The 15,271-nt window shown below is 39.4% G+C and overlaps 1 protein-coding gene across 6 annotated transcripts in view; it reads left to right on the forward strand.

Moving 5' to 3' along the window:
• The window catches only part of adgrd2 (adhesion G protein-coupled receptor D2), a 149,443-nt gene that overhangs the window by 49,022 nt on the left and 85,150 nt on the right, over window positions 1-15,271 (forward strand). For 5 of the 6 annotated variants that reach the window (XM_043720157.1, XM_043720160.1, XM_043720156.1 and 2 more), the window contains 2 exons: window positions 818-971; window positions 10,730-10,863. In XM_043720157.1, the coding sequence (XP_043576092.1) occupies window positions 818-971; window positions 10,730-10,863 (288 nt within the window). The remainder of the gene's footprint in view (window positions 1-817; window positions 972-10,729; window positions 10,864-15,271) is intronic. The other variant, XM_043720162.1, reaches the window with a different exon arrangement.

Genomic DNA, 15,271 nt, shown 5'->3' on the forward strand with positions numbered 1-15,271 from the left:
GAGGGACTTGGGGGAGGGGCGTTGGGAATGCGATAGGTGGAAGGAAGTTAAGGTGAGGGTGATAGGCTGAAGAGGGGGTGGGGCGGAGAGGTCGGGAAGAAGATTGCAGGTCAAGAAGGCGGTGCTGAGTCCGAGGGTTGGGACTGAGATAAGGTGGGGGGAGGGGAAATGAGGAAGCTGGAGAAATCTGCATTCATCCCTTGTGGTTGGAGGGTTCCTAGGCGGAAGATGAGGCGCTCTTCCTCCAGGCGTCGTGTTGCCATGGTCTGGCGATGGAGGCGGCCAAGGACCTGCATGTCCTTGGCGGAGTGGGAGGGGGAGTTGTGGGTGAGCGCCTGCATGAGGAAAGGCTTCCCTGTACCTAATTAATTGACTTAAACCTGGTTTCTCCAGATTTTCTGTGCTCCTTTGCCCACAATGCCATGCCAGTGGAAATACTCATGCCAAGGATGCTCAAGTTTATGCTTCACGTAGCTGCAAATGCAGAAAAATAGTTTGTCACTTCAGGATTTTGGAATTTTTTTTAATAGTACACAATTATATACATACTTGCAAAATACTTTATGCTGCATATATAAGGTATAATATGCTGACTGTTTATATTAAATGAAGAAGGAAATATAACTCATTATAGGTTAGATTGCATTGGTAACAATTATTTCTCAGTTAGGGCTAGAATTTTGTAAAGACTGTATCAAACTGTAAAGAACATAATCATACCAGAGCTATCCTTGATTACTTATGCAATTTTCTTTTCAGTGTAAAACATGAGGGCAACTGAATAAGTCTGATTTATAGTACATCTCTCTTCCACTAGGTGGCATGTTCTATTGTAACAGCTATGCTACATTTGCTCTTCATGGCTGCCTTTGCCTGGATGCTGGTGGAAGGAATACTTCTCTGGAGTAAGGTCGTCACTGTCAATATTAATGAAGAGAAAAGAATGAAATACTACTATCTGATTGGTTGGGGTAAACTCACTGTTTAATATGTTATTAATAATGATCTTGCTTTTCTTAAAAACAGCTTTTAACTCAGGGAAGTGACAAATTATGTAGATGAGGGTAAACGAATTATACGTATAGCTACAACACAAAAGATGTCTGTGATAGTAACTCAGCTAGTCCTTTTTTTTAGATTAGATTCCCTACAGTGTGGAAACAGGCCCTTCGGCCCCATTAGTCCACACCGACCCTCCAAAGAGTAACCCACCCAGACTCATTTTCCCTAACTAATGCACCTAACTCTATGGGCAGTTTAGCATGACCACTTCACCTAACCTACACATCTTTGGACTGTGGGAGGAAACCTACACAGACACGGGGAGAATGTGCAAACTCCACACGGTCGCCTGAGGCTGGAATCGAACCCGGGTCCCTGGTGCTGTGAGGCAGCAGTGCTAACCACTGAGCCACCATGCCACCCCTTGCCTTGCCTTGCCTGCCTTTTAAAACAGGTGTCATGTCTAGACACTGTAAAATTCATGCCTTCAATATATATACACAGCAATGTGGAACAGGGTACAATACAACAATAATTCTACTTCTCAGATGTCAAGAATATTAATGCATTAACACTTATTTTATCTTCCGTTTAGCTCTTTTTCTTTGCCATTTTGCCCAGGTTGTTTGTTTATTTTAACTGGCCTCAGTTTCAACAAATTTGTCATTTTCTACTTCCCAGTTTCCACCATTGCATCTATGACCCTCTTCTTTCTGGAGGTGGGATCGCCATTATTAAAATGTGGCTTCCAGTTCATTAAAACATGGCTCCAAAGTCTTTAAATCGTTCTATTTGTACTAACAATCTGATAAAGTTAATGTTTGACAGGTTTTCATGTGTCAAACTGACTATTGTTTTGTAAATAATGATGAAAGCACAATCATGCCTTAATATGCTAACCTCAATTCATTGAATTTAATTTATTGTCACGTGTACCGAGGCTCAGTGAAAAGCTTTGTCTTGCGAGCAATACAGGCAGATCACGTAGTTAAGCAGCATAGATAGTAAATAATAGGTAAACAGCAGCAAAAACAAAAACATAGGGACAGGCAAATGTTCAGAGTTTGTGAGTCTATTCAGTATTCTAACCACAGTAGGGTAGAAACTATTGCAAAACCGGCTGGTGCATGTGTTCAGGCTTCTGTACCTTCTCCCCGATGGTAAAGGTTGTAGAAAAACATTGCCAGGGTGGGATGGATCTTTAAGAACACTGGCAGTCTTTTCTTGACTGCGGGCCTGGTAGCTGGATTCTATAGAAGGGAGGTTGGCCTTTGTGATTGTCTGGGCCGAGTTCACCAGTCTCTGTAGCCATCTCCGATTTTGCTGTACCAGGTTGTGATACATCCAGACAGAATGCCCTCGATGGTGCACCTATAAGAGTTGGCAAGGGTATTCGCCGTCATGCCAAATTTTCTCAGCTGCCTGAGGAAGAAGAGACGTTGTTGGGCCTTTGTAACCAGTGTGTCCACATGAAGAGTCCAAGAAAGCTTATTGTGGATGACCACTCCCAGGAGCTTGACACTCTCCACTCGTTCCACCTCTGTGCTGTTAATGTATAGAGGGCCATGAGTAACATCCTGCCAAAAGTCAATAATGAGTTCCTTGGTTTTGCTGGCATTGAGAGCTAGGTTGTTCTCAGTGCACCACTTTTCCAGGTCTTTCACCTCCTGTCTGTAGTCTGTTTCGTTGCCATTTGAGATTCAACCAACTATGGTAGTGTCATCAGCGAACTTGTAAATGGCATTAGTCTGGTATTTGGCAGTGCAGTCATGGGTATACAGTGAGTACAGTAGGGGGCTGAGTACACACCCCTGGGGGCTTCAGTGTTGAGTGTTAGTGATGATGAAATATTGTTCCCAATCTTCACTGATTGTGGCCTGTGGGTCAGGAAACTGAGGATCCAGTTGCAGAGAGTGAGGCTTAATCTGAGATCACTAAGTTTAGTAATCAGTCTTGATGGGATAATAGTGTTGAAGGTTGAACTGTAGTCAATGAGTAGGATCCTTACAAAGCTGTTCTTGGTGTCAAGATGTTCTAGGGAGGCGTGAAGGGCAAGTGATATGGCATCTGACGTGAAGCTGGTGGTCCCTTAGGCAATTTGGAGTGGGTCAAGAGTAGTGGGGAGGCTGGAGTTGATTAATGCCATGACCAGCCTTTCAAAGCACTTCATGACCACCGAAGTTAGGGCCACTTGGTGGTAGTCATTGAGACATGTTGCATGATCCTTCTTAGGCACAGGGATGATGTTGACCCTCTTGAAACAGGCAGGGACAGTGGCCTGCTGCAGGGAGAGATTGAAGATATTCACAGCACTTCAAGGATTAACTGTGGTATACAATTACATTCTCTGTTCAGTTTTTACTGCTGTTGTTAAGAGTATCAGGGCATTAATGTTCTTTCTCAATATGTCTTGTTAGCTCGTTAATGTTTTTCTACATGGGTGACCTATCTGAATTATAGGAACATTGGAACATAAGAACACGAGTAGGTCATCCAGATCCCTGAGCCTTTTTCACCACTCAGTGAGGTCATGGCGATCTGTGGCCCATATCCCTTACTGCTTCACAAAACATTATCTCTCTCAGATTTAAAATTAACAACTGATGCAGCATTCACTGCCATTTGTGGAAGAGAGTTTCAATCATCTACCACCCATTGTGAATAGAATTCATTACATCTCTCCTGAACGGTCTAGCTGTAATTGTCTGAATATGCCCCCTAGTTCTAGAATTCCCAACCAGCGGAAATAGTTTATCTTGGCTTTTTCTGTTAATACTCCGAAGACTTCAATCAGATCACCTTCACTTTCTGAATTCTAGAGAAAACAGGCCTAATTTGTATAATTTCTCCATATAATTCTTGTAGTCAAGATTAGAGTGCTGCTGGAAAAGCACAGCAGTTCAGGCAGCATCCAAAGAACAGGAAAAATTGACATTTCGGGCAAAAGCCCTTCATCAGGAATGGCTTGAAGAAGGGCTTTTGCCTGAAATATCGATTTTTCCTGCTCCTCAGATGCTACCTGACCTGCTGTGCTTTTCCAGCACCACTCTAATCTTGACTCTAATTTCCCGCAACTGCAGTACCCACTTCTGCCTTATAACTCATGAAGTCTAGGTATCATTCATGTAAACATGTGTTTTACTGTCTCCAAGTTCAGTAGATTCTTCCGTAGGTGTGGTGCCCAGATCTGCTCACAATACTCCAACTGGAGACTAATCGAGGGTTTTGTATAACTGTAGCATAACTTCTACATCTTTAGACTCCAGTCCTCTTGACATAAAATTCAGCATTCCATTAGCTTTCTTGATTATCTTCAAGATCTGTTTGTGTCATTTTTAAGATCTATGCACCTGAACACCCAAACTTCTTTGGACATCCACTATATTTAACTTCATACCAGGTAGAAAGTACCCTGATCTATCCCTTTTCAGTCCAAAATGAATAACCTCGCACATACATCTGCCACAGTTATTCCCATTCACTTAGTCTAACAATATCCCTTTGTAATTTCATGCTATCATCTACACTGTCTATGATGCCACTTTGTGTCATCAGCAGGTTTGGATATATGCAATTAGCCAAGTCCTAAATAAATAATGTGAATAATTGAGGCCCTAAAACAGAGCTTTGTGAGCACTTCTGGCAGGCAGAATGTAAGCACAGTCTGGGTGACTGCTTCACAGCACGCCTATGTTCTGCCTGCTTCCAGTTGCCTGCCGCTTCAACACCCTATCCTGTTCCCTGGCCAATATCTCTGTCTCAGGCTTGCTGCAGTGCTGTAGCCAAGCTCAGTATAAGCTGGAAGAACAGGACCTCATTTTCTCCTTGGGCACCATGCAGCCTTCTGGACTCAATATCGAGTTCCATAACTTTAGGGCTTGAACTCTGCTAAATCCTAGCACCCATTCCCACACACCAGGCCTTGTTATCACACAGTCTGCTATTACACACAACCCATTGTTAGCCACTGACAGCCCTCATTAACAGCTGTTCACCCTCCCAGCCAGATTATTATCCACTCCTTTGTCTGTCGAACTGTTCTTATCTCTCTTTGGCCTCTATCCCCACCAATGGTTTACTCCTTACCCCATCCCTCTACCCACCTTCGGCATAAAAAGTGACATGTTCCTGGGTACCAACAGTTCTGAGGGAGGGTCACCGGACCCAAAACATTAACTCTGTTCTCTTCATAGATGCAGCCAGACCCACTGAGCTTTTCCAACAATTTCTGTTTTTGTTTGTGATTTACAGCATTCAGTTATTTCGGTTTTTATTTAGTCTCTTATGTGGAACCTGATTGAATGTCTTCTTAAAGTCCATATAAACATATGCATAGATGTTCCCCTGTACACTACCTCAGTCACCTCTTCATGCTAGTTCTCCCTGTTTAACTGAAACTTTTGAAAGTGTTCAGTTTCCCCGTCATTGATGTTCCAGAGAGTAATAAGAGTCAGCCAAACTGATGAAGGACTGGTGTTACATATAGGCCAGACCAGGTAAGGATGATAGACTTCTTCCCTAGAGGAGAATAGTGTGTCAGCTGGATATTTCTGACAATTGAAACATAGTCTCCACTTATATTGGATGGTGGAGCAGGCTTAAAGGGCCAAATGGCCTACTCCTAGATTATATTAGCCTAGATTTAAATTCCAGCCTTTCACTAGAATTTTACCACCTCCACAAGGTGGGATTCAAACTCAGAATGTTAGTCTAGGACTCTGGATGACTAAAGCATGTGCCACTGCCTCCCAGCTCTCGTTGAGGTAGTTGACTATTCCAATGCTCTCTAGCCTTCCATCTTGGACTCACTGTAAACTGGAGTTCATCCATAATTCTGCTGCCTGTTTTCTAAAATGGGTTAGGCCCCCATTACAAACTGGGCTTATTGAGCTATGTTGGCTTCTACACTAGCAAGGTGTCAATTTTCAAATTCTCATCCCTTCATGTTTGGTCCACCTTATCGCAAGCCCCACAATCCTCCAGGAGCTCCATATGTTTTTTTCAATTATATTATCTTGCTCATCATATATTAGATAATTCCATTATTGTGCTTTCAGCTAACAAGTTTCTAAGCCTTGGAATTGTCTCCCTAAGTTTTTCTCTATCATTTTCCTTTCAGGCCTTTTCTAAAATCTACCTACGTGACTCTTTAGATTTAGATCGCTCGTCCTAATATCTCCTTATCTGATTTAGTGTCAAATTTTGTTGAACAATGCAGAGTGATGTGCTGTGGGATGTTTCACTGCATTAAACATGTTATCTAAGTGCAAGTTGTTATTGTATTGTCCTGGAAGTTGTTTTTACTTCTGTTTTTTTTGAGAGCAGCCCAAAACAATTATGGAAAATTTATAGCAGTGATTATTCTTATAAGAAGAGAAAAATTGAAGCAGCAAATATTTATTTATATTGATACATTAGATTGGATTTTGACGGTAATGCTTTTTTTGAAGTTTATGAATGACAGCGTTAAAAAATTTGTGGCAGCTCAGTCAAACACAACTAAAAATGGTTAGATAATCGTTTTCTGAAGCTTTTTTGGGAAAGAGCAGAGTAGATCTCAGCTGCAGAAATTAGCAATACACTGCTCTCACAATTCAACAACCACAGAGAAGTCCCAAATGGACATGGTGTAACTATGTTAAATATTTAATTTGTGATGAATTGCAAGCTCATTTATGGTGTTGACAATCAATGCAGACAGCCTTCCCCACCACCTCGAACGAGGTCACCATGAAAATCAAACATTGAGTGCTAGAACACATTCAGAGAGGCAGGGTCACAGAATTCCAATGCCTTTGCTCACGTGTACCTTGACTTTTAAAAGGTTTGTGTCTAAACACTTAAGGTGCAGTTTGTTCCACAATACTGCAATGCTGCCTGGCAGTTAGTCTACTGTGGGTTTCCAAACTGTACATAAACACAGACATTATTTGGTTTACTGTTAAGTCTGCTTCGTAACTTTTTGTGTTTTACTGTTTCAAGTAAACTAACCCACAAAGTTAATCTACCCCGATTAACGATTGTTTATTAGACCATAATCATTAACATGACATGGTGGCAGCAGTGGTGAACATCATGCTGATGAGGCTTATTGTGCTTGAACAATCAGCCAGCAATCTAGTCCACAGGTTAACACACGTCAGCAGTCTTCAATCATGCTAAGGTGCTTGAGAAAAACCTTATAGTTGACACAATTACTAGAATGTGACCTCAGGGAGATATGGCCTCTGATTTGCACCAAGGAAATGTCCAGCTTTCAATCGATTTTACAGGACTTATAACAGAAAAGGCCACTGGCAAAGGCTATACCGATGAACGAAGGTTGATGTAGCCACAAAGAGTTGTGTAACGACCCAAACGGACTGCACACAATTACCTTCAAACTATTACAAAGATCATCTGGCTTCCCACACGAGGCATGAAATAATTCACAAACTAACATCTAATGATTACAAGAGATAAGACTTTTTTTTGGACGATAGACAAAAAGTGAAAATGGACACTGCTTGTAATAAAGGGAAAATGTACAAAGCGGCATTTGCAATTCAGAAAAATAAACAAAGCTAACTGATGCATTTGAGAAATTGTAACTGTTTGTGGCCATTGAATGCATATGAACTGGCACCAGTTGTTGTGGGATCAGGAGGACTCAGAACCTTCTAATTGGTTAAGCTGGAGATGGACATGGACTCTGAATAAAATAAATGAGAGAAGCAAGGCAACCTGTAGAAGTTGTTTGCATCAATATATCTCCCCCTTCTCTGTAAAGTTGCACTCTGTCAACAGAGCAGAAATAATCCATTCAGAGACACTGAAAGAAATAATTCCAAAACCCAAATGAAACGGAAGTATGAATTAACCACTGAACTAAAGATTGATCATCACCATGCAGATAACTGCATGGCATCACTGAAGATTCAAAAGGATTATGAAACCAACCTATCTAGTTTTGTAATTTAGACTGATGATACTGATGATACTGTTTTTTTTCCCTCCACTCATAATATTTGTTTAACAGGTTTATTCGGAAACATTAACTTTCGGAGCGCTGCTCCTTCATCAGTGGTTGTGGAGTAGAAGAGTTTTTGCTATAAATTCAGAGTCTTATGATCTTATACTCCACAACCACCTGATGAAGGAGCAGTGCTTTGAAAGCTACTGCTTTCAAATAAACCTGTTGGACTATAACCTGGTGTTGTGTGATTTTTAACTTTGTACACCCCAGTCCAACACCGGCATCTCCAAATCATAATATGTGTTTTGCTTTTTCTCATTGTGCATGCATGCATTCATGTGTGTGTGAATTTTAAAAAGGGTGAAATTTAAGTGACATAAATCAGAATTGATTTGTTACTGTGAAGTGTGTTACAATAAATAGAATTATGTTTGCTCTTACTGAAGGACCCTGAAGTGCTTGTCCAGGTTAGGAAGGACCCTGAAGTCCTTGTCAAATCAGACAGGAAAATTGGGATTTTTGGTAGTTTTATTGAATTTTCACATTTGTGATGACTTAGGAAAGAGTGGGGCTCGATCTACCTTGCACAATCCCCAGTGAGTCTTGAAATGAAGTACACAATGAGACAAAGCATGATGAACACATTTTTCACACTGTCAAACATAAAAAATCTGTGATTTTTATATGTTGCTGTTTTTTAGATTTTAGATTTCAATCTAGCGGCATATGGGTGTTGATCCATTTTGTGAAATGTTTTAAAAATTAACTAGGTCAGTTTGTGCTTCCTTCAGTGTTAATGGAAGCTTGTAATTCTGTGAGGGTTAATGACTGGAGAGAGAAGATATTAAGACAGTAAATAGCAGAAGCTGAGATGAACAAGTCTTTAAAAGATGTCCAGAAGCTTTTGGGCAATTCAATGAGCTGGGTCCAACAGCAAATATAGTAGCTCATATAAAATGAGATTGTTCAAAGCAATTAAAGAAATATGTTATATCAGTGAAAGAATATAATTTGTGAATTTTTAAGAGCAAGAGCATTTGTTTTGACATCTGTACTGGTTATTTAAAGCTGAGAAAATCCAAGACTTCAGTTGTATGAGTCATCAAGGGAAAAGAGTCATCATAACTCACAAGTCAAACATACAGGTATGATAGGGAAGGAATTTCTCATTTTTTTTGATTAACTATAAACATACAATGTTGGAGAGTGTGTGGAATTTTGTTTTGCTGTGTGTTCTAATATCTTTCAAACAGTGTTGTATTTAGGCTTGATTTGGTTTATGTTAATGTTATTTCTTTTGTGTAATAAACTCGTGTTATTACTAAATCTAAATCTGCAGATTTGCATGCTTATGTTCAGTGAAAAGCCTCTCCGTTGCATTAAAAGAAAAACACAATATAATCTTTCAAGCCTGATTTCTTTCTGGGATTTCACTTCTCCAACAGTAAAAGCTGGGATCATAACACAGTCTCATGGTAGATATTGATGCCATCCACTGTCTGAAGTGTTTACAAATATTCTTCTTAAATGTTCTCAGAAAATTCAAGACTATTTGTTTTCCTCTAAGACTGCCACACAGGAAAATGGCAAAGTGCTACCCCTGAAATTTCTTTTAAAAAATGTACCCACAAACATGGGAAGCCATGAAGAAACCTTTACACAATATAAAACTTTAAATATGCAGTGATGAGAAGTCAATCAAGTTCTGCGGGAGCAGCTACAGAAACATCGATTTAAGCTCACAACTGTACTGGAGAAAAAGACAGACCAGCAAAAATAGGTGAAGATGTGGATACAAGAATCTGTAAATCACATAAGGGGACAGTCCTTTCAGAAATAGATGCTAACAATGCCATACTCAAACAGGATACTGAAACCATACAACCATTGAAACAGCAAGTGGAAAGGGTCCAGGCTTCCAAGAAATCCAAAAGGAAAATAAAGTTGAAGAGACGGGACATGTAGTAGCAGAGACCTGTGGTAGAATAACTGACAGAGATTGATTGCCATGAATGATTAACAATTCCAATATAATTCTATCATAAGACTATCAATATGATAGATAGGAAACTACATTTACCTCCAAATCTAAATACTGCAGGTCTGTGAATCTGAAATAAAAACTGGAAATCTTGGAAATACACAGCAGCTCACACTGTATATGTACGAAGTGAAAAATAGTTCATGTTTTGAATTGACGGGTCTTCGTCTCTTTTTTTGTCTCGAAATTCATGTGTTCTTATCCATGGAGATGGTGAGACAAGTGGGGCAAGAAAGAGATGAATGAGGGAAGAGTCTTTTTATCACATGGGAAAGGGTCTTGCATTTTGTTTAGCAAATGTCGACTTGTGTCTGGTGATTTATGTGCAGTGCTTGTGTATTTGTACATGAGCCCAAATCATTGTATAATTATTTGTGGTCTTCCCACTGGTTTTGCCACATACATGACCCGCTGCTAGATTTACCCTGGATTTGTGACCATAGCTCGCGTGACCCAATATTTAGTCTTGCATTGGGGTTTAGTGCCTGTACTTTATATTGCTTTATCAGTGTTGTTTTTAATGTTAAAGTGGTATTGAAACATTTGCTGTTTTGTCTGCATCAACTTACATTTTCTCATTATAGAAATCTGATGCTTATAACAGCTAATGAACAATATACTTAGGCAAAGTAAATACATGAAGTTCAGTTTGTTAGACACACACACAAAAAAAAGCTATGGAAATGCATTTAATGTGAAGCTAGAAAACATTTTCTGCATTTTTTCTTTAGGATTCCCAGTTTTTATTGTGGCCATCACCCTAGCAACTACTGGTGACAAATACATAGCAGACAATCATTGTTGGCTGAACATTCAGAGTGAGATCATCTGGGCCTTTGTTGGGCCTGTCCTTTTTACTCTAACAGTGAGTACTTTAGTCCCCTTGACTTCTGCAGTGACACATGAAATGAAAATGTCGTATTTTCGATCTATTTATATGTTGGAAGTTACCAATTCAAAAATGAAGCTCTTAGAGTAGCAGCTTTTTATGCATTATTATGGAATAAATAAGTGACTTTTAAGTCATGATTAACTTTATTCCAATAATCTTTTATCAGAGATCTATTTTCTAATTGCACGTTTTTTAATCAAGTTTACTTGTTTTCTTTCGCTGCACTGATTAAAATCTTTGTTGTTGACATTTTGTATAGTGTAATTAATTAGCATAGTTGCCAGCACAATGCTTTAAGATTTAGTACAGATGCATGAATGGCTATAATGTTAACACAGCAACATTTTCTCGTTAAGAGCTAGAAACCTTGTGGATAACAGAGATTGCTTGTTAGGTGATGTGCAGTTTCTGGGCAGTCCGTTTTGGGGAATAGATGGATAACTTGATTCAACCTGTTCAAATGTGTTATGACACACCTCTGAAGCAATTAAAACTTGAACCCAGGTCTCCTGGTTCAGAGGTAGGGACACAATTATTCTTCACTGTCATTTCTGACCCATTGCTGCCTTATTTACAGGCAGTTTTATATTAGAACACCTAATCGTTACACAGCTGTACTCGCCAGAGTTAACTGCATGGAAAGTAGGAAATTAAGCACTTGACCTTTAGCGGCACAACTTATTTGAGTCTTAAGAGCAGGTAACATGCCAGGCTGTCAGAGGTCTTAATTAAACAGGGGACAGAATCCCAGTTTCCCAACATTGAGTTGAATTCATTAGATTAAAGGGTGATGTGTCAGCAGCAGAACAGCTAACGCTGCCCCTGGTCATATGAACCTCTTTATGTATTTGTATATGATGAACACTCAGGGAATGGCGAGTGTGAACATGACTGGAAGTAAGCTGGACTTCCACTTGGAGGTGGAATTGCAGCTCACGTGTAGTCACTTGGCGACTAGCCAATGAGCTATGCCCAATCAAGGAGCCCAGTCCATTATACTGAGGCTATTCCAAACACCCAGCCATGTGATGACACGCAGCAACTCCCTCCCCTGATTCAAACCTCTCATTGGCATTCAGTGTATCCTTATCCAACATGACAAATTGCAGCATTATTAGCATATCAAGAGATCCTGCGACCTTTCTCCCAACCTATCCCCATGCCACACAGTGCCCACACATTTTAACCTGTGCCCCAGGTCAGTCATTGAAAGGTTTTCAGAGAATTGTGTGCCTCCTATAACAGTGGATCCACTTTTAAGTACATAACCTCAAGAAACCAAAAGGTTTGCACCCATCATCTAACTGTCTTTGCCTTCCTGCTTGTGGGTTTGTTTTTGCTAGGCTCTTTCCTCTCAGTCCCACCAACAGGCTTGTAAAGCCTAGTCCCTGTGAGATATCTGTTCCTCTCTCCTCATCATAACCCTCCATGAACATGACGGTCAACCCCCACGACCATCATTTCTTCTCCCATGCTAACTGCAATCTCTCCCACTCCCATACCACAACCACCACCATCACAGGAAGCCTTAGCAATGCCCTCTCCCCTCCTGCCGCAGTCTTCTGGGGTCAGATAGACGGGAAACCTGCAATACTACAATGAAAATACATTGTGCCAGTAAAGACAGAGGGAGCCCTATACCTTGAGGTTTCCCATCCAGAGGTCTTGTCACTCCAAAGTGACACCTTATGAGATAGGCTTGTAATCCTCATCCCTTTTTATTGTGTTCACTTGTGAGATATGGGTATTGCTGGCTGATCAACATTTATTGCCCATTCTTGAACTGAGTGGCTTGCTAGATCATACATAAGGCAGTAAAGAGTTAACCACATTGCTGTGGGGCTGGAATCTCTGGCCTGCACGTGAGTCAGATGAGTCAGATGGATTTTACCAACAATCGACATTGTTTTTTATGGTCATCAGTAAATTCTTAACTCCAGATTTTGTTTTATTCAATTCAGATTTCACCATCTGCTGTGGCAGGATTCAAACCTGGGCCCCCAGAACAATGGCTGCATTTCAGGATTAATAGCCTAGCAATAATACCACTAGACCATCACATTCCCTGTGTCCCCTTCTTTAGTTTGGTTTCACTTTTTTGCTCAAGGTTAGAGTGGTGCTGGAAAGGCATAGCAGGTCAGGCAGCATTCGAGGAGCAGGAAGAAAAATCGACGTTTCGGGCAAAAGCCCTTCATCAGGATCTCATCAAGCCCTTTCTTCTCGGATGCTGCCTGACCTGCTGTGTTTTTCCAGCACCACTCTAATCTCCAGCACCTGCAGTACCCACTTCTGCCTAGTTCACTTTTTTGCTGTCTGATAACTGTCTGAAACATCCTGGGACATCTTACAGTGTTGAAGGCACTATGTAAATGCAAGAGGTTATTATTGTTATTAAGTAGTGTTAATTACAACTAAGACTTTAGACAGAAAGATGCATTGGTGATGAGGCTAACCTTTTCTGGAGTAATTTTAATGCTATTGTCACATGGATGTAAAATGCATTAAATTCAACAGTGTCTCTGCGGGGACTCTGAAGTTTGAGTGACAATCGATCTATACCTTTGCCACCTCCATGAAGCTAAGCTCTGAACAAATAATTGCTGCTCAGAGCAGAGTCCAGTTGTGCGCCATTTTACAATTGCACAAACAAAAAGAGGTAAAACATCTAATTTTCATCAACAATATTTGATTTGTACAGCTACATTTAGGCAATCATGTCCATACTTGCAACAATGTGTTTTGATCATTGAATGGCAGTAGAACTGAGCATTAATAATTACTTAGATTGACTGATATACCTCTCCAACAAGGTGAACAGAATAAATGCTATTTCTTAGATTGAACATGGTCTTTTCCAAACTCCTGGTTGTGCTGTATGGCTTCATTTTCAACCTGTTTCCCTGACAACCATTTTCTTTGCTGTCTTAATCTGTCACTATTATCCCTTAGCTCACTTTGAATCATTTGCTCTTTGTAAAATAGTAAAAGAGCTTCTTATGCACTGTTTAGAGGTTAACTTTAACAAGCAATGAAAATCAATAACTGCATCAGTTGTGGAGATAAACGAAGACAGATTCTTCACACTCCATCATGACAAGATTTCACACAAAATGTGACAACTTTCTGATTTTGGTTTTACTTTTTAGCACAGCATGCTGTGGTATACCTGAAATACTTAGACTCCATATCGCGATAGGTTTGCTGTCTGGGTCTTATGCATTACATTTAAATGTCAAGAATGGTTAAATTACAAAATTAATTCTTTTGTTTCTGGGATTGTGATTATTGTGTACACCTGTTCCTTTTCACTTGTCAGCGTATGAATATCTGTGTCCAACATGGCTCCTTGAATTTGTGACTTTCTATACTTCGTATACCCAATTGTTACTCCTCAATCTGATGTTGCTTTTGTTACTTTAATTCTCCAGTGGTTTCCCACTCTTTTCGTACAATTGCTACTTTTTCAGTTGCTGCTTCTTTTCGCTTTCATCTCCTTTATTCTTTTCCTTTCATCATCTGATGGTTTATTCTTTAAATTTTTAAAAGTTTTCTTTATAAATTTTTGTTTCCCTCATAATGTTTCCCTTCAGGAGGATAAACATATAAAGACCAAAAATTAAATAGACATAGGGACAGAAAATGTAGCTGTGGAAACATATAGAGAATAAAGTGGATTATCTCAATTTTATAATTATTGTGATATAAATATTTTTGCATGTAACATGTATCGAGTCTAAACCAACATAGTCGTCTTGTCTCTAATTCTTAATTATTGTTAAACTCTATAGTAAAAACTATTTAAATCTAGGCCATCAGCTATAACTTGCTTTTTCTAATGAAAAGGTGCAAATAGACATCATAAAATAAATGAATAGTTAAAACATAAAAAAAATTGATTTATTGAGTTTAGTTCATATAAACTTGAAATGGTTGAATTTCTGAAATATTGAGAAGCACAATTAGTTACCAAAATATCTCTAAATGAATTCAAAGTTATTGGAAAACCGAACTATAGTGTGACAACTGGAACTTGTCCGTAAGAAAATTGAAAAATTGCCGACAATTTTAAATAGGCACTCATTGTGGTGTTTCAGATTAACCTTTTATTGTGTAGTCTATGAGGATAAATTCAATTTTTGCAACAAAAGCCTTTGTAAAATTAATCCAAAGGAGACCTCACTTACAATGAAAAATAATTTCCCATCTAAAGTCAATTAATTGCAAAATCATCTTTTCCTTTCTTTGGATTTATTTATTATCTGCACAACCTTTTAAATATCAGCCTACTTCACCTATCACCGAATGTTTAAACCAATTTACATTTTAACTAGTTCTTTTCAGTGGTTCAATGAAATACCTTCTGAAAGGTATTATCAAAATG

Source organism: Chiloscyllium plagiosum, chromosome 30 (genome assembly GCF_004010195.1).
Source record: "Chiloscyllium plagiosum isolate BGI_BamShark_2017 chromosome 30, ASM401019v2, whole genome shotgun sequence".
Lineage (NCBI taxonomy): Eukaryota > Metazoa > Chordata > Chondrichthyes > Orectolobiformes > Hemiscylliidae > Chiloscyllium > Chiloscyllium plagiosum.